General features: G+C 45.1%; 1 protein-coding gene and 1 long non-coding RNA gene across 2 annotated transcripts in view; one reads left to right on the forward strand and one right to left on the reverse strand.

The window, feature by feature from the left end:
* Positions 1 to 572: 572 nt before the first annotated feature.
* On the reverse strand, positions 573 to 4,786 carry LOC147692516 (uncharacterized). The gene is made up of 2 exons (XR_015300042.1): positions 4,532 to 4,786; positions 573 to 1,525 (listed from the first exon to the last, which is right to left on the reverse strand). It is a non-coding gene; the product is annotated as an uncharacterized LOC147692516 (long non-coding RNA).
* A 1,272-nt stretch (positions 4,787 to 6,058) lies between these two features.
* The window catches only part of LOC147692517 (protein ABHD14A-like), a 107,781-nt gene continuing 89,499 nt past the window's right edge, over positions 6,059 to 24,340 (forward strand). Inside the window, exon 1 of the mRNA XM_086938730.1 lies at positions 6,059 to 6,200. Coding sequence (XP_086794856.1) covers positions 6,194 to 6,200 — 7 coding nt within the window. The 5' untranslated portion in view covers positions 6,059 to 6,193. The remainder of the gene's footprint in view (positions 6,201 to 24,340) is intronic.

Raw genomic sequence — 24,340 nt, forward strand, 5'->3', positions numbered from 1 at the left:
CTTAATATCCACACAGTGTACACTATATCGTTTTAAACCACGTCAGTGGGAAATTCAGTGGCCATTTCAATGTAAAATCTGCTTACTGCAAATGACAGTGTGCTGCTAATTTATGATTGTTATGTATGTATTAAAAGTGAGTTTTTAAACATGATTTGAGAAACATTCCTGCCCCCGCACTGATGACAATACGGCTAATGAACTTAGGCAAGTCAGCATGTATGCTATGTGGCTAGATTTGTATTATATATGGAGCAAAAGTTTAGTCTATTAAATCAAACAAAAGAGTTTTCTGTACAGCAGAAATGCTGAACTCACGTATTTGAAGGTGCTCTTCATAGAGCGCAGGCTCACCTGCTCAACATACTCACCTGGGCCCATATATGTATATATACATTAAACAGGTAAACCTACACTCTGATCAATTGGGGTTTTTACCACTTGGATTTTATACTATTTATCTTACCAATCCAAATCACCGATACCTAAAGTCCTAAAGGATCAAAGGAGTTAGTGAGAAAATAATAGCAATAATAACATTTAGAATTTCATAAATAACCATAAACTCGGGAAAGGTTTAAAATCTTTATCTAAGTAAAATCTTTTAAAACTTATAAGCATGAAGAAACTCAAAATTAATTTCTTGTTCTGTTTAGACTAATGCAGAATTTTTAGAACATAAGCATTTCAAATGATTTGGAAAGAAAATGTTGTTAAGCATTTAAACAGAGGGTGGGTAAGAGAAAAAGAAAAACAGTACAATGACAAACCCACACTTAATAGTTACCTATTCGGTGTGATGACGAACCCTGGTAATTAGGCTGCGTCAAAGAATAAGGATCCCAAAGTATAAGTGCCAGCAGAAAAGAACAGGTGCAAGCCAGAATCAGGACAGGTTACGGACCAAATTTGATCAGGATAGGACCACCACAGTCTTAAGACCAGCACCGCAGTTAAAGTTCAAAACGCCAGCTTTGTAAACCCTCTCTACAGCGAACAGTCGAACCCCGATTGGGTCATCGATCTCCTCCCCAGAACCCCGATTGGGTTATCGAATCTTCTGACAGAGTGCTCCGCCAGCAACTCTGCTCCCGATCACCTTTTGAGGGCGTTGGGTCAGTGACAGGTCAGCTATTCAGACAAGTCGGACAATCTAGCTAACTAAGCCTCGCCTAGTTATACTATTTTTCAGGTCTGTGTACCACCCCAAAATGTTGCAAATGTGTAAATCCCACAATTTTATTGGACAAGAACAAGGAGTAGCCATCACACCATATTTTTCTAGAGGCAACTTGTCAATCATGTATTCATGACACCCTCTCCCATAACTTTATCAACCCATGTTCTTTTTATTCCTCTCGGTAATGAAATGTATCAAATGTTTTATTTTAATAAACAATTTTATCAATTCAGCTTCCTCTGTCAAGGCAAGAAGTTCTTTCTTCTCCGCCTTCCATGTCCGTCTTGGCCATGATTCAAGGCTACAGCTTCTGTGGCTTGAGGACATTTGTCGCACAGGCGCAGTCTTTCCAAAGATGAAATTCAGCAAAGTGTTTAGGCCCATTCAGTTGGTCATGTAAAAATAGAAAAGAACCGTTTTAGAGACACAGAATAAATGAATGCACTGTATACCATTTCTTTCTACTCTATTCCCATTATTTTATTTTAACTATTGCGTTAGATATTATGCGAAACAGACAGCTTAGCAAGGTAGCGGTGCAAGCTTTTTGCACGTTAGGACACATAACAGCCATCTTAGTTCTATTGCGCAGAAGCAGAAGTTTTTCCACCAAGCAGGTCACATGGGCATGACCGACGCATGCGCAGTACAAAATCCAGTGGTGCAGAAGCCATTTTAGTGCAAGCGGATTATAGTTAGTAAAAGCACATTGACAAGCTTCTCTTAGATATCTAATATGTCGTGTAATGCAATATTAATAAGACAAAACATGTTAGTTAGTACATTAATATTATTACGAGAGGGTGGAGTACAAGCAAGTCACTTTACGTGTAAAACCTTGCTCCGTCTCTCTCATATGTGAAAAAGAAGAAAATGCCATCTCAGTGTGTTAAAATACTTGCCTAGGAACACATAATTTGAAACCGGTTTATGGGTCAAGAGCATTATATACTTAGGTTGAGTACATTTTATAAATCTCTGAACCTGCAGGTTTAGTAACATTTTTAAGGAATGTGTAGAATTGATAATGTATGAAATTGTAAATGCTGTGTCTGTTGGGGTCATGTATGTGTCATAAGGATTAGTAATTTATAATGGTTGTGTATATTAAAACAATTATAAATATCAGATGTGTCTGGTGCTTGAGTACTTACCCAGAAGCCACAAGTTTCCATATTCTTCCACTGACAGCCGCCAGGCAACAGGTGACCTACGAAATATGAAGCTTTCATGTGCACTGCCTAGGAGCACTCCATGTACATCTGTAAAGCAGCCACTGGCATCACACACTGCATGTCAATGGAGTGCCAACGGTGTCTGTTGCGGAAGGTGTGTGCATTGTGGCTGAAGTGCCACATTGATTCAATCAATTGCACCTACCACACGTGGGAAGCAGGAATAGTGGCAGAAATCCTAGCAACCCTTTGCCTTCCTGCCAGTGTAGGAGGCATATGTTAATGGTAATGTGGCAGCTCTGAGTTCATCTATTCAGCCTGGCTGGGATTGGCTGTTGGGCTAACGACTTTCCGCTGGAGCTGCGTGGGTGGGGATGGTAGGCACTGTCACAGGTGTGTCAGAATTAAATTACACTTACTCTACCATGAGACTTGAGATTACGCCCCGGGAGCAGAAACTCTGCAGCCATAAAGATACTACTCTATTGAACGTAGTAAAGTTAGAATTTTGGTCTCATTTTACTTTCTTGAAGTGGGCCCTCCATTCATCTTGTTACATGTGATGCACTTCAAAGACAGAGGTTCAATGTCAGGCTCGGTTTTTTCGCAAATGTTGCTTATTTTTATTTATTTTTTACCAAGGGGATTGGTGTTTACTTTTCTTTCACTTACTGCTATGCGAGAGAAGTTTGTAAAGTAATTATTATGATACCATGTCAATAGGGTTCAGAGAGTACTAAAGGAAAGGCTGTAGGGTGTCATTTTTGTAACACAACACAATGTAAATACCTGTAAATGAACTTTACACATTTGGAAGTAGGGAAAGCATAAATGCCCTGCCTCTGGTTTTCACTCCATGGTCCTCAATTTCTTTGTCTCTAAATAATAGTGTGGCTCATCAGTCAGCTGCTTCAAAGCGCTGCATTCAAAATGTTACTATTATGCCAAATGGATTATTGCTGGTGTTGCTTAGTAAATGAGGAGGGAGACAAGAGAAACATACAAGGCTCCTGTTTCTATTGTGAACATAGAGTACTTTTAAACATAGTATTGTCACAATGCCACTGCACTGTAAAACTACAAAGATGCTTTAGGAAAAGGTGCTTCAAACTTTTAAGAAATATTATATAAGGCAAATTGATAACTATGTCCAGTCCTCACAGCTTCTATGAAAATCACTTCCATGTAACATGAGCTTATGATTGCAGACACAAATAATCACATTTAAAGCCCTTGCCTTATAGCACACTACAACAGTCTTAACTAAAGAGGTCTTTGGAGGTCGTATTCTCTGTGATCGTTTATTTAACTTAATTCTTTAAATGTTTATTTGTGGGAGCTGAATAGAATATGTGATGTTACAACATGATCAAAATGGTCGTGGTATGTAACATCGCAGTTTTTACAACGCAGGTAGTTACAACGACTTGTGCTGGACTTAGGAGTAGTAAGATTTACTATTTCAACACCAGTCTATGTACAGTAGGGAAGGTGTTGGAATAGTAAATCTTACTATTCCTTAGGATTTAGCACCATCCAGTGCAAGTCGATGTAACGCTTGCGTTGTAATGGCAGCATTCTAAATGCATTGCGGTGTAATCACTGCGATGTAAAGGATATTTCCCCGTGCTGTGTGTTCTGATGGTGGGTACATTGGAAGGGAGGGGAGGTGGTGGGGTTTGTTCTCTTCTTGCTAACTTCATGGTGTGTTTCAGTGTACTGAGTATAGCAATACCATGATCATTTAGTATTCTCCAAGCAGTTTTATTCAGGTAACGGCAAGCGCGTCCTACAGGTCTGTCTGAAGTCTTCACTGGCTCAGAACACTCCAAGCATCGCGCTCTGCAGAGAACCCATTCCAAGCAATAACCATTCCATATAGCAACCCATGCAATTACACATATAACGCAGTGTCTGTATATTCTTATATAGATTTAGGTGTGACAAATACTTGCCATGTTTGTACATCAGAGGCAAACATTACTGTTGCATGCGAGAGCGAGCGGGCCTTGAGTAGGACAAAGCTGGACACCCACCGTAGGGAGCCCCACATGTACCCCAGGCACTGAGCTTCCTTAATTTCCCACCAGAAGTAGGGTTTGGGGATTTGATCGCGTTTTAATATCACATATTCCACTGCACATCATCCACATCTTTGCTCGGAGTTAAAACGTACTGGTGCAGTGAGAGCTGGATGACGCAGACTGGCCTGGTTCCTCTGCAAATCCCGTGGGAAGGAGAAACGCTTCGCTTATGGCTGGATTCCACTGCAGTGTGCACGTTTGTCGCTCGCTCTGAAATGGCACAGCAGGGTCGCAGTGGTGGCTGGATGCTGCTGGTCCTCTATTGCGAGGTCTGACTCCAGTGTGCAGAGCAGGGTCGTAGTGGTCCGTCCGGTCCCTGGTAGTTAGACATTGTTGTTGCTGCTCTGACCGCTGCGTTGCAAGAAGGGAACTCAAGAGAGAGGAAAAAAAGTTTCTTTTAAAGGATTTCTCTTCCTGCCTCAACGCTCACCTGGTTGATAAAAACTGCATGACCCAGCCCACTTAAAGCTCTAAATGTGATTGTCTTCAGAGCTCCTCTGTGAGTAAATCAGCTACAGTGGGCTGAAAATCTTCAATGATTAATCCCATGACCACAGGGGGAGCCTTCCTACAGAAGGAAGACTCCCCATTATTGAAAATTCTGTTGTCTATGACTACGGAAGTGCCTTCCCAGTGTGTTCTAGCAGTTTGAGTGTTTACCATTTATTGCAGTATTATCCTTGTACCTGTGTATGGTACCCTATTGTAACTTGCACACGTCACTTTTCTCTTGTAACACCTATATGCTACCTCTCACTTTTTGTTTGCTTTAGATACTTGCACAAGTGCCACCATTGCCTACGTAGCGTTTGTTCTTGTGCTGGAGTGTCTGCCATTTATTGCAGTATTATACCTCTACTTGTACTTTGTACGCTTTTGTAACCTGCACACATATCACTTTTTCCTCCTGTAATGTACCGATTGCTACCTCATGTATTTGGGTTGCTCACTATTGTCACTTTTGATTCATGTAACTTAACGTTTGCTTTTGTAATTTGTTCACTTGTAATGTTTCTCCTCATGTATTATTACTGTTCCTATTGTGAAGCGCTCTGACACCTTCGGGTGAAGTCCGCGCTATTTAAAATCGCATAAATAAAGCTCAACAGTGCTCATTATTAGCATGAGCCACAGGAGTAGTAGAAGATTGGATTTGGTTATCACGTGATTGTACGCCGTTCCTAAGAAAATTTCCTCTAAAGCGAACTACTGAAATGGAGCACACAAATTATTTTTCGAAACAGAGATCACCGTGTTAGTAATGTGCAGTGAACACATGAATGAAAAGTTGGCAAACCAAAAATATAGCGATAGAAATGCATCGCTCATACAATGTTTAGGATTTTACTTCCTAAATACATGCAGAATATTACTACATAATTATTTATGCAATTATTTTATCTGCGAAATAATGGCTCGCTCAACTACACAGAATTTATTATTTCACAACGTATTGAAAAATAGTTTTTGCAAATCTCTTCGTTCCTTGGAAACTACGGAGCTTATTTACAACCCCCTTGCGCCGCCGCGTCACTTTTTATGTGAGAAAAAGTGACGCACCGGCGCAAGGTGTAAATAAGCCCCTAATATGTCAACGGATGCGTGTCGTTACACTTACTAGGCTTCCAATTGCAGATCTCGCTGGAGTCAATCCACGGAATTGAGGAAGTCTGGAAAAACGGAAGTGATGTCAAAGAAGGCGTGTCCGAGACCGCGGCTGAAGCAGAAGGAGTGGAGTCTACGTTACCGCAGTAATGCCTGGTGAGGAGATGCATTGCCATGGGAGCCCCTCCCCTTAACTGCCCTGTGGGGTGCACCCACTCTACCACGCTACATGCCGGTTCATAGGTACCCGAGTACCTTGCCTTTCCATACGTTTACCGAGGCTCGTAGTTGCCTCATCCTTCCAATGAGATTATATGCGATTAGTGAGAAGGCTCCCAGAATCCCCCTCCCGTAATATTAGAATGCACGCTAGTGCATAAATACGAGGGCATATATGTTCTACAACAAGTGTTTCCCCGCCCTTCCTTATAATTTAGAGGGACACCTGCCTTGCCCGTTTTTACAGTGCTAAGAGGGAAGTCTTGATGCCTTGTGTGCAGGGCCCCTGGAATTATACGATTCCAATGCTGTTTTTCCCCGGACATTTATGGGTTTGTAACATTTGCCGGGTAATCCAACATCTGCTAAATAATCTTGAGATTTTAGCTAACAATGTTGTTTGTAGCGCAAACGGATCAAAAGTTACTTAAAACATTACGATGTATGTTTGCACGCTGTGAAAGGTCCTTTAAAAACCACCTTGTCTTTTTTTCAGTTGCTTATTTCTGTATTTGGTTGTTAAACTGGTACTAATTCGGTGAAATCTTTCCCCAGACTGTATTAGCATGTATAAAAATTACAAAACAATGAAGAAATACTATCAAGAAACAAAAGAGATGCCTGATTTGCTTTTTATTGCCGCCTAGTTTAGCCTACACAGCCGCTTAATTCCATTGATGTATCTAATGTTACCCCTGCACAATCTATCATAGGGGATATTTTTTCAGGGGTATCCAAATATGATACTAGTACCTCAAATCAGCTTGGGTTTAAGATGCCACACTCATTACCCCCTAAGCATCAAATTAGAGAGTAGTTTATCTTTTCCCATTAGATAAGATGTAGAGCCAGTACATGTGGTAACAATATACTTTTCTGGAACATAAGGTGTTTTTGAGGATTTTTCATTCGTAAAACTGTATTTAACTTTTAAGAAGTTCTCTTTCATGCCACCTTATGAAATTTAAAACGTTGTGTTAAATTTCGGTTACATACAAAGTGTTGTGAATTTAAATCCATTTTTTTGATTTATAAGGTTTGTATACAGCGTGGACATTACCCAAAGGTGTTAGAGAACTTTGCAATAGAAGCATAACCTTACATATGAATAATACATTACACCAGCAATACAATTAGAGTGACAAGACGACAATAGGTACAAAGTTAAATAAAGTATCATACAAAGTCAACGATAAGCAGTACAGAGTTGACAGAGTGAAATACTTTTATTTGATCTGGTAAAATCATAAAAAGAGTGGACCATGCCACCATGATGAAAACGTCACAAAACAGGTGCAGATAAAAATTACATGAAAACATTTTTAGTTATCGTAACCCTCGTATGGAATGGAACCAAAGAGCAGCGGATTATCATAACAGCAATGTAAACATGTCCATGCTTTCTGGTGAAATTAAAATGTTGATGCCAAAGGAAAATGGAGAGGGATGCAAAGTTCAAAACTGTTATGCATAATTTTCTGTCCAGTTTCTTAAGTCACTATATTTTCATATCCTGGAACATTTATAGATAAAATCATGTTTGTGCCTAGGGCTTCTCATAGAAAGGGGCTTTGGAAGAAGGGGAGTACAGAAACCGGTCTGAAAAAGACTTAGGCCTACTGCCAAGTTCTTATTTTGGTGTTCCATTCTTTCCAAGGTTTTGTGCTGTTTCTTTCTTTTCTAGTTCTTGTGCTGCTAGGGACAAAAATTTGACGGTGTTGCAAGACAGTTGAACTGAAGAACCGCTGAGGCATTTTATGACGGCCACTCTGCAAGTCCAGATTTGAGTTTCTCTTAGGATTGGCCTTAAAAAATGACGTCCTTAGGTTATGATAAGCAGTAGTACAAGGCAAAATTTCCATCACATATCAGAAGAGTGCTGAGTTAAGGATCAAGGGATAGGTAGAGAACGAGAGAATTAGAGGACCACTAAATCGAGAGCAATCACCAGGAGGAACTGAGTGTCCAACAGAAACTGTGTGAGCGGTACCGAAAGAGTAATTAATTGAAGTATCTTACAAAGGGAAGGGCTGTCAGTTCAAACTTGAAGATCGGGAGAGATGTATTGAGATGTAAAGAGGCAAAGAGTTCCAACTTCTAGTAGGACTTCCTGAAAAGGATGGAGCCGCAGTGCATTCTTTCTTGAATGTCAGCTGTTCTAGAAGTAGTTTTTGAATGAATGAATGAATTACTACACATTTGTATAGCGCATGGTTACCCAGAGGCATCCCAGCGCTTAAGTGGTCCATTTATCTCTGATGTATTAGAGGAACAGAAATGTTTTCAACATTTTCCTAAACCTGAGGTGGTTCTCCTCCAGACGAATAGCATCAGAGAGGTTGTTTCAGAGTTTTGCAGCCTGTAACGCAAAGCGCCTACCGCCCATACGGATTCTCCTAATCCTTGGGATTACCAGTAGATTCTTATTACTGGATCTTACGGTCCTGCAGGTTTGATAGGGGCGGAACAGAGGTAAGAGGAGGTCTGGTCCTGAATTAGTCAGGGCTTTATGAACAATAGTCATGGCCTTGAATTCAATCCTTTGTTGTACAGGCAGCCAGTGGAGTTGCGGAAGCGCTGGTTTGGCAGAGGCTCTTCGTGGGATGTCCAATAACATCCGGGGTGCACAATTCTGGACAGTCTGTAAGATCTTAAGTGTCCCCTTTGGGGCCCCTAGGTAGACTGCATTGGAATAGTCCAGGCGTGATAAAATCAACGCCTGTACTAGTATCCGCCTAGCCTCAAACGGAAGTAGCCCCATGATTTTCCTAAGTGATCTGATCAGGGCATAGCAGGTCCCTGCTACCTTCCGAGCCTGTACCAGAAAATTGAGAGCTGGGTCCAGCCAAACTCCCAGACTCTTAATTTGTTCTTTTGGGAGAAGGGGCTGGCCCAGAATATCCGGCCACCATCCCACTACAGAGATGGGTGCATTATGTCCCAGCATCATGACCTCGGTTTAGCTCCATTTAATTTCAAGAAGTACTCATTCATCCACTCATAAACATTGCTGAGACAGGAGGACAGGTTGTTGTAAGTCGACTCCTGCCCGGACAGAGTGATGATGAGCTGAGTATCATCAGCATAAGTCACCAGTTGCACCCCCCAGGGTAACACCACCTCAGCCAGTGGTCTCATATACATGTTAAATCAGGTCGGGCTGAGGGATGAACCCTGGGGAACACCGCATTGTAGATGCATTGGGGGAGATACAGCATCATCCTCGAACACTGAAAAGGTCCGATCGGAGAGGAAGGACTGAAGCCACCTTAGTGCGGTCCCAGTGATACCTAGATTACTCAATCTTTGAGTCAGAATAGTATGGTTAACGGTATCAAAGACGCACTGAGGTCTAATAATAGTATGGCAACACAGTTCCCTCCATCTACAATCTTTCTTGTTTCCTCTACTACTGCATTAAGGGCAGTTTCCGTGCCCTGTTTGCACCTAAACCCAGTCTGGGTGGGATGTAGTAGATTGTTACTTTCGATGAAGGTGGATAACAGGGAGTTAACGTATTTTTCGGCAATCTTACTAATAGTAGGCAACAAAGAGATAGGGCGGTAGTTAGCCCAATCATCAGGGTTAAGATTGGTTTTCTTGAATAACGCCCTTACTCTTGCCTGTTTCCATGCGGGTGGAACTAACCCAGCTGCCAAGGAGGTATTAATCACATCCTGTATCACCGGGGCCACCGTGTCTGAGACCAAATTAAGAACGGTTGGTGGAGCTACATCGATTGGTGAGCCTGATTTCAGATTCCCCAAGCGCAATTGAACCTTCGCACAGTCGTGGGGAATGAATTCTTTGAGCAGGATCTGGTCTTGGGCAGGGGGAAGGAGTGGACCTACGGGGGTCACCTGAAATGACGAGTACATGTTTACTACCTTTGAAGCAAAAAAGTTTGCTAACTCCCTGCAGCGAGGGTAAGCCAGAAGCGGGTCGTTAGTGGGAGTAGGGGGAGTGACTAGGGACTTAAAAATTAAAAAAATTTCCCTAGAGGAACTAGCGGCGGAATTAATTTTCTCTTGATAGTAATTGGACTGGGTAACTTTAATAGCCCGTTTATAGTTGCGTAAAGCTCTACAGGCTGGTAGCGTGCTATCAGATATCTATGCCTTGGGATCTAGGTATTGTAGGGTGAAAGTGTGTAATGCAGGTCTATGAGCCACGATTGTCCCATGTTTAGACTTGCACTAGGCATTGAGATGTTATGTTATATACATTTATAGAGCACAACGATTACCCAATTGTGTCCTGGTGCTTAGCTCAAACAGTCGAATAGCAGGATAGCATGCAAACTCTAAGTGCTAAAAAGCCATGTTTTCAATGCCTTTCTAAAAGACATCAAATCAGGGGAGGCTCTGATATGGAATAGAAGTACATTCCAAGCCCTGGAGGGATAGGTAACAAAGCTTCTGCCTCCCCAGTTGACTTTTTTAAAGGGTGGTACTATCACCACCTTCTCTCCTAAGGAGCGAGGTGTTCTATTTGGAGTGTACCAACTAAAACAATGTCTGATATGGTCTGGTCCTTCTTCATGCAGAGCTTTAAAGGCAGTGCAAAGGGATTTGAATCACACCTGTTTCCTTACTGGCCCCCAATGACGCTTTATGATTTCTTTAGTTACCAATGGAGATTTAGGGATACTGGCGAACAGCCTAGCTGCTGCATTCTGCAACAGTTGCAATTTATTAAAATGTTGCTTTTGGATGTTGAGATACAAGCTGTTGCAGTAATCCAGTTTTGATCAAATAAGGGAGATTATCACTATGCGTTGACTGTCCTGAGGTAAAAGATGCATTATTTTCCTTATCATTCTGAGTTGCTAGAAAGTAGCAGAAGTAGCTGCATTTACCTGATCCTGAAGGTGAGCTTATTATCAACTATTACTCCCAGATTTTCTGCTTTCCTGCCCGGCTTTGGGAGAGTGCCTAATTCCTTCGGCCACCACCTAGGTGACCAGAAGTTAGCAGTGTTTCCCAAAAAAATGACCTTGGTTTTGCTTCAGTTAAGTTTCAAACAATTCTGCGTCATCCCCATCCTGACCGATTTCATACAATTATGAAACCTCTTACCGCTCTCTGATTCCTGGCCTGGAAGCAGAGACACCACTATTTGTGTGCCATCTGCATAAGAAGTTAGGTGAAATCCAAATAATGGCTATCAAAGGGGCCAGAGCTGAGGCATAAACATTAAAAAGACTGGGCCTGAGTGAGACCCCTGTGGGACCCCACGAGGGAGAGAAAAGGGTTTAGATGTAAACTTATCAAAGGCCACTGTTTGTATTCGGTCTGTCAGGAAGGATCGCAGTAGCCTCCAAGCCTTGCCCTTAACCCCTCCCCTAAAGCCATATTGTGTTGGATCTCAAATAAGATTTTCCTGTAGGAAACTACTGAGGTGCAAATTTATGGCCCTCTCTATTTATTTAGCCGGAAGGGAAAGCTGGGACATAGGCTGAAAATTATTAGTATTATTGGGGTCTAAATTTAGTTTTTGTGGCAATGGGAGGATCAATGCCTTCTTCCATGCTTTAGGGAAAAACCCAAATTAAAACATGGCATTGAATAAAGAGGTAAGAGTATCTGCAGTGGGTTCAGGAGCTAATTTAATCACTGATGCCGGACAAGGATCGTAAGGAGAGCCTGATCTAACGGACGAAAGTAAATCCAAGGTGTGTTCCTTAGAAAGCAGGGCAAACTCTGTCTAGACAGCTGGAGGGTCCATATTAGGGTTACCCCAAATAGATAGGGCCTCCATTTTGTCAGCTAAGGATTTGTTAAAGGAGAAGATTTGTTCTACTTTCAGTAAAAAGAAAGCAGCAATATTCTCACATAGGCTGCTGGCCATTTTAGGCAGACAGGGGGAGGCTGATCTAGATACAGTCCTAAAAAGTACTTTGGTTGAACATTTAGCCATCGTAATCTCCTTCGCAAAAAATGTTTTTTTTTTGTTTTAAGTAGAACCTTTTTATATACAGTAAGACTTTGTTTGTAGCGCTCTTTTTCTACATCTCTGTAATTCCTTCTCCAATTGTGTTCTAAGCATTTACAGATGAGTTTTTGTTCCCTGAGTTCCTCCGAGTACGATGGAGCTGTAGGCTGGAAGCGTTCAGAATTTAATCTTTTTTTGGGTGCTAGAGTTTTGCAAGCTGCCTCAACCCACTCTGTGTACCATGTGCTGGCCTCCTCTATCTCCAAGGGTAGCAGTCGAATAGTAGCGGTAAGATAATCTTCTAACTCAGATCCCTTAATTTTGTTCCAGGCCCGCAATGTGACCGGCTTTTAGAGACCTAACGTACACAATGCTGGTCTGGAAGAAACAGCTTAAATTGGATTGCTAAACGATTACTCCAGGAGAGTGCCCGTGAGCCGGTATAGGCTAACCGTGGATGGTTTGAAAAAATGCCATCCAGGGTATGGCCTGCGGCGTAAGTAGGGCCTTGTATTCGCGGTTAGTCTTGTACTACTCATAACAACAAGCAAGGTAGCAGTGTCTACATCAGTAGATGATTCCAAATGAAAGTTAATATCACCAAGTATGATGAAATTATCGTTACAGAGCCCATCCTCTAATAGGGTCACAATATTAGCCAAAAACGCATTATTTGGGCCTGGCGTTCTCTAAAGTAAAATACCCTTAAAGGAGTGATGATGCGAGAGGAGAAAGCAGAAAGACCGTGCTTCACAGGCGGAAGTAGCGACTGTTTGAAATACTGCAGGTAACGAACTATGATAGATGATCGCTAGGCCCCCCTCTAACTGGGCCTATTCAAAGTGTGACATGAGAAACCAGGTGGTGTAGCTGTAATAAAGTCTGGCCCGAAGCATCTTCCGTCCATGATTCAGTGATAAATGCCAATTTTATATTGTGTCTCTATTAACTCAGTACATTCTGTACAATGTTTAACCCCTTCCAGGCTCATGACGAGCTCAGCTCGTCATGAGGCACAGTTGAGCTGTGCTGATGACGAGCTGAGCTCGTCATGTAAAATGATAATGAAAAAAAGTCAGCACAGGAGGGGAAAACACCTAGCAGCCAAGGGGTTAACTAATGATCTAGCATGTAAACGGATACATCGAAGTGGTTTAACATGAAGCCTACCGTTACTTGGAGGTTTGTGATACATACAGGGCTTGATTGCCCGATATTCGATCTTAGGTGGATAAACCTTACAATTGTGGTAGATAAAGGATAGTTTCGGGGACTCATAGAATGTTAGGCACACACAAGTTGTGTCCTTACGTCTGATGTTAAGTGCATATCGCTCAGACCTGGAGTAGCTAATAATGGATCTAGTATCGCGCTTGAAAGGTGCAGGGTGGCTGGCGCTGAGCACGCACCAAGCAAGGATGGGCGCAGATCGGCGCATCCACTGCGCAGATGCACTTTAGCAGTCTTTAAATACCCCCCCATTCAAGGCCAATCGATTCAGGTGGGCGTGTCCCAGCGCACTGAGAGCGCTAAGCAAAAAGAATTGGGCAAATCAACATGAGCTTTTAACCCGGTTCAAGTAACCCCAGACTCAGAAGACTGACTTCCCTGTTCCCTGGGTCTTGCTGGTAAAGTAAAAGTAAACTGAAACAAAAAAGGAAGAATGAAAAACCATAAGACAAGTAAAATATTGGAAGGCAAACTGTTTCCAATATGACTCCTACGTAGTAGGACACAAAGGGTAAAGACTAAAGCTAAGTACATGTATTAAATTAAATTGATGTACCACAATTCAGGCTATTAATTCACATAGAAAAACATATGTTCAAGTGCACTAACCATAATGTATACACATGACCATAAGTCTGTATTAGTTCCACAAATAACTTAAAAAACATTTTTTTTTTCATTTACTTGAAGGCAATATATATTTTTTGAATTATAAATATTTACATAAAAAAGTATCAAATTCATATTTTGTACATTTGTTGATCTCAGTGGTTATTGATCCACATATACAATACACTTATTGGTCTGTGAAAAACAAATTCACCTATCTAGAGAACTTACAGACATACATAAACATGACAAGTACACTTACCATCACAAAACATAAACCTTTAAATAAAGAGACAATTATTAATTTGATTCACAAACAATTTGAGAGCTGGCGGTAGATGAAAACACTATGCACGTTTCGACTTGTATGTCTTCTTCAGATAGACAGTCTCAACCTTCTCTATTCATTATATCGAAAGCCATTGTTAGGAGTCCAAAGAAGGGTATTTGTAATATTTGAGGTTCAAATCCTCACATGGGGGTATGTCTGTAGTCCTTAAGCAAATTGGTGGTTATGGAACCCAAACTTCCTTCTAATAAGATTTGCAAGTCAGCAATTAATTTCTCAGAAAATTGTCAATAGTGGCATATGCCAACAATGTGGTAAACAGAATATATATGGAACGTCCTGCACAGAGACTCAAACAATTTGTGTCCAGTATAAAAATAATTTCTATCTCTATAGTGTTTTTGTTGCGCAATACTTATCTCCTTTGATCAATAGCAGGCTCTGTAATGCCGGCTATACTGCTTCCATTACGGTGTTTGCACATCTAATTCTGTTCACCAAAGATTCTTCCTGGTGCCAGGATTGATGACTTGCCAACCTTTGGGGATTTAAATTCACTTTGCCCCCAAAACCGGCAGATTACCCGTTAACGGCCCGCTCATGACTCCACAACTTAGATCTCAAAGACTGCATTAAACAAAGCATATCTATATTCTAGAGCTTTCCTGACATGTGCAGACCTACTGGCAGCCTTCCCTCAATGAGGGACGCCAAAGGGAATCCACCCCCATGTTGGGCTGTCGTTCGTTTCCCTTGTCCTGAAGAAGACCCCTCCCATGACACTTGTTCAATAACGCTCTTGTCAGGGTCGAAACGTCAACGATAATATATGGCTCAGCTTTATCAAGTCTCTTGGTTTCAAAACAATCAGCAAATGTGCTATTCACTAGAGATATTGTCTTCTTTTTTGTTCTGACCACTTTTAGCTTTATTTCCCTTGATAACCTGTACATTATTTCACCTTTTATATATGATATGCACTGCACAACTGTCACTGAGCACCCATTGTCACTATAATATATGTCACTACAATATTTCATTTAATATTGACAGCCTTATTAATATCTGTAAATATACATGAACACTCTAATTTACATAAAGTAATACTTATGCAAGCACTTACTTGCCAGTGTTTTTGTGTTCCAACAGCATTGAATATGTGTGCTGTTCTATGATTTATTTATTACTTGTAAAGCAATTGATATTTCTTAACAGAACCATTGTAGCTTCTCATGTACGTACCCAGATTTTGAAGGACACAGGGTTACCCCATTGTGGTTATACTTACTCCGAGTATTGAGGCATTGTAATTTCTTAAATTCAGCTATAACTCTGAAAATTGTACCCTTTCTTGAGGTATGGTCTTACAAATGACCTCTGTTTTGCCCCATGTGCACAGGTTAAAGTCATCTCCTTGGTTCTTGTAATGCAGTGGGTCCCAAACCTTTTCGACCTGCGGCTCCCATGACCAATTTGCCACGGCTCTCCATTACGTTACTTTTTTTGCACAGGGTGGGAGGTCGTGTTAGCTCATCTTCTGTAGTACTTCTATTTTAATCCCTGAAAATAATTGGGATGAAGGTTTGGAGAATATTGCGTGCAGTGCAAGGATATGTCTACTTTCTTTTTTCACAATATGTGTGTGCTCTTGGGTCGTGCAGTGACTGCATCTGTTTGCTGTTCATGCGTTCTCAGCCTGGAGCTGGACACATCCAGCCTGGGGCACCTGTTTGCCACGGCGCACAGTTTGGGAACCACTGCCCTAGAGCATTCACTGTAAGAATTAAGGCTTTGCATTAATGGAACATAAATACAAGTTCAAACAGAGTTAACATATGGATACAAATGTTACTGTAACAGTGTATTGCAATCCCTCAAGAAACTTAGTGTAAATGCGCCCCACCCACACAAGTACTCCTTCTTAGATGGGACACATATAATAAGTAGACGTGTGAGTTAACACTGGTGGCTACAGTTTATGTGGTTGTGATCGTGGTGCAGGGTCACACCTTTGGGCATGTTGACAAAGGACCGGCACAAGAGCTAACTGCAGCGGCTTTACCTGGGCGGCCTGACAACAGATGCATGGGCCCACCTAATCCTATGATTGAGGATTCGTCTAAAGGGTACACTAGTTCCCATCAGGTAAACGAACAGTCAGTGTATTTCTCCTCACTAAGCACCAACCCATGACCATTTTATCAGCATCTGTTATGCACGTGTCGATTTTGCGTTCTTTCACAATAGAGTTCACAAATTAGAGCAGATATATGAAAAGGATCTAATATAGCTAATATATCTAGTTCAACTATTTTTCTTAATGTAAAGATGGACATGAAAGGAGTTGGATGCAAATAATTAAATAAATTTAGAAGAAGAACAAGAAGAAACAAACAGGCATGGTATAGTATTAAAAAAAAAAAAACACAATTTAGAACTATGTTCAGCTGTGCCCTCAGGTGTCCACCTGTCCAGTATGAACCAGGATGAACAAAGGGGGATGCGGAGCGTCTCCCAGATCCAAATCCTTCGCTGGCAGATATTATGGCGGCGATTCACCCCTCTAGGGAAGATATGGTACATAGTATAGATGCTGTGGCGATTGATGTTAATCTCTTGAGATGCGATTTCCATAAAGTGTCGGCTAGAGTGTCAGTCATGGAACAAAATGTGGAGACCATGCAACAGGAGGTCCGATCTCTCAGGGACACGGTTGTGCTGCTGCAGAAAAGGGTGGTCCATCTGGTTGACCATCCTGAGGATGCAGAGGGGAGATCAAGAAGTAACAACTCACATTTTATTGGCTATCCTGAGAAGGCTGAGGGCCCATAAACTGTACTCTTCCTAAAGAACTGGATTGTAAATGAACTGGCCCCCAGGAGACTATCTAAATCTTTTAGTGTAGAAAGACCCCAAAGAGTGCTGGGTCCACAGCCTCGCCCCGTAACCCCACCAAGAGCTATCAAAGCCTGTTATTTTAACAACAGAGATAGAGACATCATCCTCCAGGCCGCCCTGTCTAAGGGACCGCAGTCGTATCAAGGACACTCCATCCCAATTTATCCTGATTATACTCAAAAGGTACAGGAACAATATCGGACCTTTCTGGAAGTGAAACTCCATCTACGAGACACCGGGCAGAAGTACAGTCTTCTCTACCCAGGCAAGTTGCGGGTGGAACATAAAGGAAAAGACTTTTTCTTCCAGTGGGCGAGGACCGCAACAGCTTGGCTAGATGAGTCAGGCCTGGGATCTGGCAGAGAGTGGGATGGACTGGGGACAGGCCCGGCTCGCTAAGAAAACCCACGAGGAGCACGGCGGCAGCCCAAGGAGAGTTCGGGTACGCTTGGGCAGAACTTTGCAAATGGAGCCGGAGGACAGATCGCAAGATATAATTCCGAACTCACTCTGCGAGCTGAGTGGAATGTACAACCTAACAGGGGTGTATCAGATAAGTGTTATTAATACCGGAATAATGCATAAACTGGGGTGGAATAACTTTTTAGTAAATTGCTACCACCGGTGGGGAGACCTATCCCCGTCCTCTAGGGACTGAGACACGTTCTGGAAGCTAGAGGCTTGTCCTTGCACCTGGCCGCTTGCTCGGTCGCTTGTACGTTAAGTTGGGAGAAGCAAAGGCACCAAGCTGAAGACATCATTGTTTTGGTCATTTTCAGTTTGTAATCTGTTCCTTGGGGGGTATGGTGCGACCTCGGCAGGCCCTGATGCGCTATGTTCGGGGGGAGATAGGACCAGATGTGTTGCCCAGGGGGATGGGGGAGTTCAGTTTGTTCAGCAAGTTGGGGCAATGTAGATGTCCTTCAGAAAGGTGTTTGGTCTGTTCAGTATATGTATAGCCGCGGTCCAATTCGCTAGTTGGAATGTAAGGGGGGTGGATGGTGGGTGGGGCAGGCCGAACAATGTAGTATGCTGGAAAGAACAAGTTAATTACCTTCGGAAACGCTTTTTCTGGTGGATACAGTATCTGCCTGTGGATTCCTCACCTTATGAATATCCCCTGCGCCATCATTCCGCAGAATTTTTTCCTAGCTCTCCATGCCGACGAGGTAGTCTGCTCCGCTTGCGACTCCGCATGACGTCACCGGAGCCATAATTGAACCTCGTCGGCATGATGACATCAGTTCCACCCATTATTTCCGAGGCAAACAGGTGGACCGAGAAAAGATTAAAAGTATACACAGTACCAAACATTTGAACCAATATACACAGGTCAAAATCACAGAGGAAAGCTAAAGAACATCAGCATTTCCTATTAATGTACTAGATAGAAAGAAGATACAATGTAAAACAAGCCAAATAAGGCATACTTTAAGGCAGAGGTATTCAAACTTTTCCAGGTTGAGCCCCCCCAGCTGAATTCCCCCAGATGTTGGCCCCCCCCCACCACCCGACCGAAACCTCGGGAATCCGGCACACCACATGATCGACTGCAACGCGCACACCACGGGCCATATACGGCAAACAATGCTCAACACAACAAGAGTGCCTAGCAAACTACAGGCCTGTGAGTGGGTGTGGCGAAACGACAGAGGCGCACCACACAGCTCAAAACACAATCCTCCAAGGCAAAGGAAGTCATCACAACCCTCCCCATCCATCAGGTACACCTTGTCATCCACCAACTCCCCCACCATTCATTCATTCCTTCCCTCCATCTGTGCCCCATCCACATCCAAACCCCTTCAGCCACTTGCAAACCCATCCACCATCCATCCCTCCATCCATCATCTCACCCATCCATCCCTCCATCCACCCCCTCACCCATCCATCATCCATCCATCCCTTCACCCAATCCATCCCCTCACCAATCCATCCACTCTTCCACCCACCCATCCAACCACTCACCCCTTCACCCAAGCTATCCTCCCACTCATCCATCCACTCCTCCATTCATTCATCCATCCACTCCTCCATTCATTCCTCCATCCACTCCTCCATTCATCCATCCACTCTTCCACCCATCCATCCACTCTTCCACCCATCCATCCACTCTTCCACCCATCCACTCACTCATCCATGCAACCAGCCACCCTCTCACCCATCCAGCCATCCCCCCACCCACTCATCCATCCACCCAGTCACTCATCCGTCCACCCACTCAACCCCCCACTCATCCATCCACCCACCCACCCATCCATCCCTCCCGCTCTCCACCCTCAACCCACTCATGCATGCACTCTCTGACCCATCCATCTCCATGCTCCTCTCCTCACCCATCTATGCACACACCTGCCCATCCACTCTGCCAATCATTCATCCATGTCCTCACTCACTCATCCATCCATCCATCCTCCCCCCCTCTCTCTCCATTCCCCCCTCACCCAGCCACCCATCCCTCCATCCACCCTTCACCCATCCACCTACTCATCCATCCACTCATCCACTCATGAATCCATCTATTGACCTCTCACCCACCCCTTCACTCCTCCATCCATCCCCCCGTCCATCCACCCTCCTCAATCACCCATCCACCCCTTCACTCATCCATCCATCCATCCATTCACCCCTTCACCCATCAATACATCAATACATCCATCCATCACCTCTCTCATCCATCCATCCACCCACCGACTCGTCCACCATCCACCCCCCATCGATCCATCCACCATTTCACTGATCCATCCATCCCTCCACCCATCATCTACCCTTCCAACCATACACACATCCATCCACTCCCATCCATCCATCCCTCCACTCATGCATCCATCCTCTCTCCCACCATCCATCCACCCCTTCACCTATCCATCCATCCCCTCACTCATCCATCCACCCCCCCACCCATACATCCACCATGTCACCCACACATCCACCATTCCACCCATCACTCCACCCATACATCCACCACTCCACCCATAAATCTATTCACCCACATGGCAACATAACGGACGTCTGGTGGCCGGCTCCACCCGACATCCCTCGCACTGCCTCTGTCTCCCTTGCTCTCCTTATGTCTCCCTCGCTATGCCTCCCTCTGTCTCCCTGCATGTCTCCCTCCCTCGCTCTCCCTGTCTGCCTGTCTCCCTCGCTCTCCCTCGCGCTGCCTCGGTCTCCCTCGCTCTCCCTCGCGCTGCCTCGGTCTCCCTCGCTCTCCCTCGCGCTGCCTCAGTCTCCCTCGCTCTCCCTCGCGCTGCCTCAGTCTCCCTCGCTCTCCCTCGCGCTGCCTCAGTCTCCCTCGCTCTCCCTCGCGCTGCCTCAGTCTCCCTCGCTCTCCCTCGCGCTGCCTCAGTCTCCCTCGCTCTCCCTCGCGCTGCCTCAGTCTCCCTCGCTCTCCCTCGCGCTGCCTCAGTCTCCCTCGCTCTCCCTCGCGCTGCCTCAGTCTCCCTCGCTCTCCCTCGCGCTGCCTCAGTCTCCCTCGCTCTCCCTCGCGCTGCCTCAGTCTCCCTCGCTCTCCCTCGCGCTGCCTCAGTCTCCCTCGCTCTCCCTCGCGCTGCCTCAGTCTCCCTCGCTCTCCCTCGCGCTGCCTCAGTCTCCCTCGCTCTCCCTCGCGCTGCCTCAGTCTCCCTCGCTCTCCCTCGCGCTGCCTCAGTCTCCCTCGCTCTCCCTCGCGCTGCCTCCCTCGCTCTGTCAGCCTCTGTCTCCCTCCCTCGCTCCCTCGCTCTCCCTCTGTCTCTCTGTCTCCCTCCCTCCCTCGCTCTCCCTCTGTCTATCTGTCTCCCTCCCTCCCTCGCTCTCCCTCTGTCTATCTGTCTCCCTCCCTCCCTCGCTCTCCCTCTGTCTATCTGTCTCCCTCCCTCGCTCTCCCTCTGTCTATCTGTCTCCCTCCCTCGCTCTCCCTCTGTCTATTTGTCTCCCTCCCTCGCTCTCCCTCTGTCTATCTGTCTCCCTCCCTCGCTCTCCCTCTGTCTATCTGTCTCTGTCTCCTTCCTCCCTCCCTTTCCCTCTTCATCTCACCATGCCTGTGTGTGCCTGGGCTGACACAGCTTCTGGGCACACACTCAGCCAGGCAGCCGCACCCGAGCACTTCACACCTCTTTAAGAGACCATTCGCATGCTAATGAGCTTTGTTCAGCTCTTAGGCCCCTGCAGCCCCACTCTGACGGAAATCGCCCGCCCTCACAGAGAGTCTCTGCATCGCGCTGCACAAAGGGAAGATCGGAGTGGAACGCGCCCCCCCCCCTGGGATGGTGCCGCGCCCCCCCAGGGGGGCGCTCCCCACAGTTTGAAGAACCCTGCTTTAAGGTATACAAAGGTGGAGAACAGGGAGGAGGTAGGATCAGTGAGGAATCCACAGGCAGATACTGTATCCACCAGAAAAAGCGTTTCTGACGGTAAGAAACTTGTTCTTCTGATGGATACATCTACCTGTGGATTCCTCACCTTATGAATAGATTCCCACAGCAGTCCCACTCACTGAGAAGGGTGTCCACCTTGCTTATAACAGAAAGTCCTGCAAGACAGAGCGCTCAAAATGGCCCTCCCACCTCATCTCGGAATCCAAGCAATAATGCTTTGCGAAAGTGTGGAGGGAGTCCCAGGTGGCTTCCTTACAAATGTCCAACACAAGAACACCTCTGGCTAAAGCAGAGGTGGAAGACTTAGCCCTAGTTGAATGAGCTCGAATACCCTCAGGTGGTTCCTTACCAGCAAGGGCGTAGCAGATCTTGATGCAAAAGATGATCCAACTGGATAGAGTGCGCTTGTGCACAGCTTTGCATTTTGAGCGTCTAACGTAGCCCACAAAGAGCTGATCGTCCAAACGTAAGTCCTATGTCCTGTCTAAATAAAATCTCACCGCTCTTTTGGGGTCCAGGCGTTGAAGTCTCTCCTCCTCCTTGGAAGGGTGAGGGGATAAAATACAGGGAGAGTTATGGACTGCCCCAAATGAAAAGGAGTAACTACCTTAGGCAGAAAAGCAGCCCTGGTCCTGAGGACCATCCTTTCAGCATGTATGGTCATAAACGGGGGTTTTGAACTAAGAGCTTGAAGCTCACTCACCCTCCTTGCTGAGGTAATGGCTACCAGAAAGACTGTTTTAAAACACAAAAGCCTCAAAGGACAGCTATGAAGGTGTTCAAAAGGGACACCCATCAAAAAAGTTGAAACAAGATTAGTATCTCATTGGGGCATAACAAAGGGAGTAGGCGGAAACCTATTGGTAAGGCCTTTGATAAATCTCGAAATGATAGGAGACTTAAAGGAAGATGGCTGATCAGGTAGACACAGAAAAGCCGATAAGGCAGACCAATAACCCTTATCGGTGGCCACAGCACAACCTGCTGAGCCAAGGAAAGAGCCAACTGAAGAACATTCGCCAAGTGGGCCTTTAAAGGGTCAATGGATCTCTCTCCACACCAATTAACGAATCTTGACCATCTGTAGGAGTAAATGGACTTGGTTGAGTGTCACCTGGCCAATAAAATAACATCCACTACGTCAGCGGGAGAGATAAAGTACTCAGGTTGCCCCGTTCAATCTCCAGGCATGATGGTGTAAGCTCTGGAGGTGGGGGTATAGAACCTGCCCCTGCAACTGCAAGAGGAGGTCTATCCTGAGAGAGAGACGGAGCGGAGGGTGCGATGAAAGGTGAAGAAGATCTGTGTACCACACCCTTCTTGGCCAATCTGGGGCGATCAAAATGACTTGGGCCCGTTCTTGGCGAATCTTCCTCAGAACCCGTGGAATCAAGGGTATTGGAGGAAACTTGTAAAGGAGTTGAGAGCTCCAACTCAACTGAAACGCATCCCCCAAAGCCCCCTGCATCGGAGACTGCAGAATGACGGACAATGCACGTTCTCGAAAGTGGCAAACTGGTCCACCCGAGGAGTCCCCCACTTCCGGAAGACGTGTCTAACTACCTCCGGATAAAGCCTCCACTCGTGGTCGGCGGAGAACTGCCGACAGACTGTCCGCACGCATGTTCAACACCCCGGCCAAATAATTCGCCATCAAGCAAATCCAATGGTCCTGGGCCCACGACCAAAGCCGCAGCGCTTCTCTGCAGAGACGGTACGACCCTAGTCCTCCCTGCTTGTCGACATACCACATTGCGGTAGTGTTGTCCGTCAGGACTTGAACCGACTGACCACGAAGGTAAATGAGAAAGGCCTTGAGCGCCAAACATATCGCCCGTAATTCTAGAATATTGATATGAGACAATCTGTCCTCTGGAGACCAAATACCCTTGATCTCCAGATCCCCCAGATGAGCACCCCACCCTAGGGTAGATTCATCTGTTATCTCTGTGGCCCCGGTGGAGGAAGATGAAAGGGCTTTCCTTGAGACGGATTTCCCACCACACTCCACCAAGACCGATCCGCTGCAGCTGGAGATCCTGTTTGACTCTGAGATCTCCGTTGTGCTGATACCACCTCCTGCGGAGACACCACTGGAGCACTCTCATGTGCCAGCGTGCATGGTTGACCAACAGAATGCAAGAGGCGAACAGACCGAGCAGGCGAAGGACCTTCCGAACTGGAACAACCGCTCCATTGTGGAATAAAGGGATAATCTCCTGAATGTCGAGAATTCTTTGTGGAGGAGGAAATGCTCGACACACAGTAGTGTCCAGTACCGCCCCTATGAACAGGTTGCACTGAGAGGGCACCAGGTGAGATTTGGGCACATTGATTGAAAAACCCAAGTCGAACAACAGTTGAGATGGTACCCGCAGATGATGAAGCACCATCTCTGGCTACTCTGCTTTGAGCAGCCAGTCGCCCAGATAGGGGAAAACAGGAATCCCTGACCTTCTGATATGAGCCGTCACCACTACCAACATCCTTGTGAAGACTCGAGGTGCAGTAGTAAGAACAAACGGGAAGACCGCAAACTGGTAGTACTGCGACCCAACCGTAAAACGGAGATACTTCCTGTGCGACTTCAGAATGGGGGTGTGAAAATACGCATCCTGTAAGTCTATCGACACCATCCAGTCCTCTTTCTGCAGCTCCAGAAGAACCTGAGCAAGGGTCAGCATTTTAAATTTCTCCTGCTTCAGGTAGAAATCCAAGATCCTGGGGTCCAGGATCAAACGTAACCTGACGTCCTTTTTGGG

The sequence above is a fragment of the Lissotriton vulgaris genome, chromosome 9 (assembly GCF_964263255.1).
Source record: "Lissotriton vulgaris chromosome 9, aLisVul1.2, whole genome shotgun sequence".
In the NCBI taxonomy this organism is placed as follows: Eukaryota; Metazoa; Chordata; class Amphibia; order Caudata; family Salamandridae; genus Lissotriton; species Lissotriton vulgaris.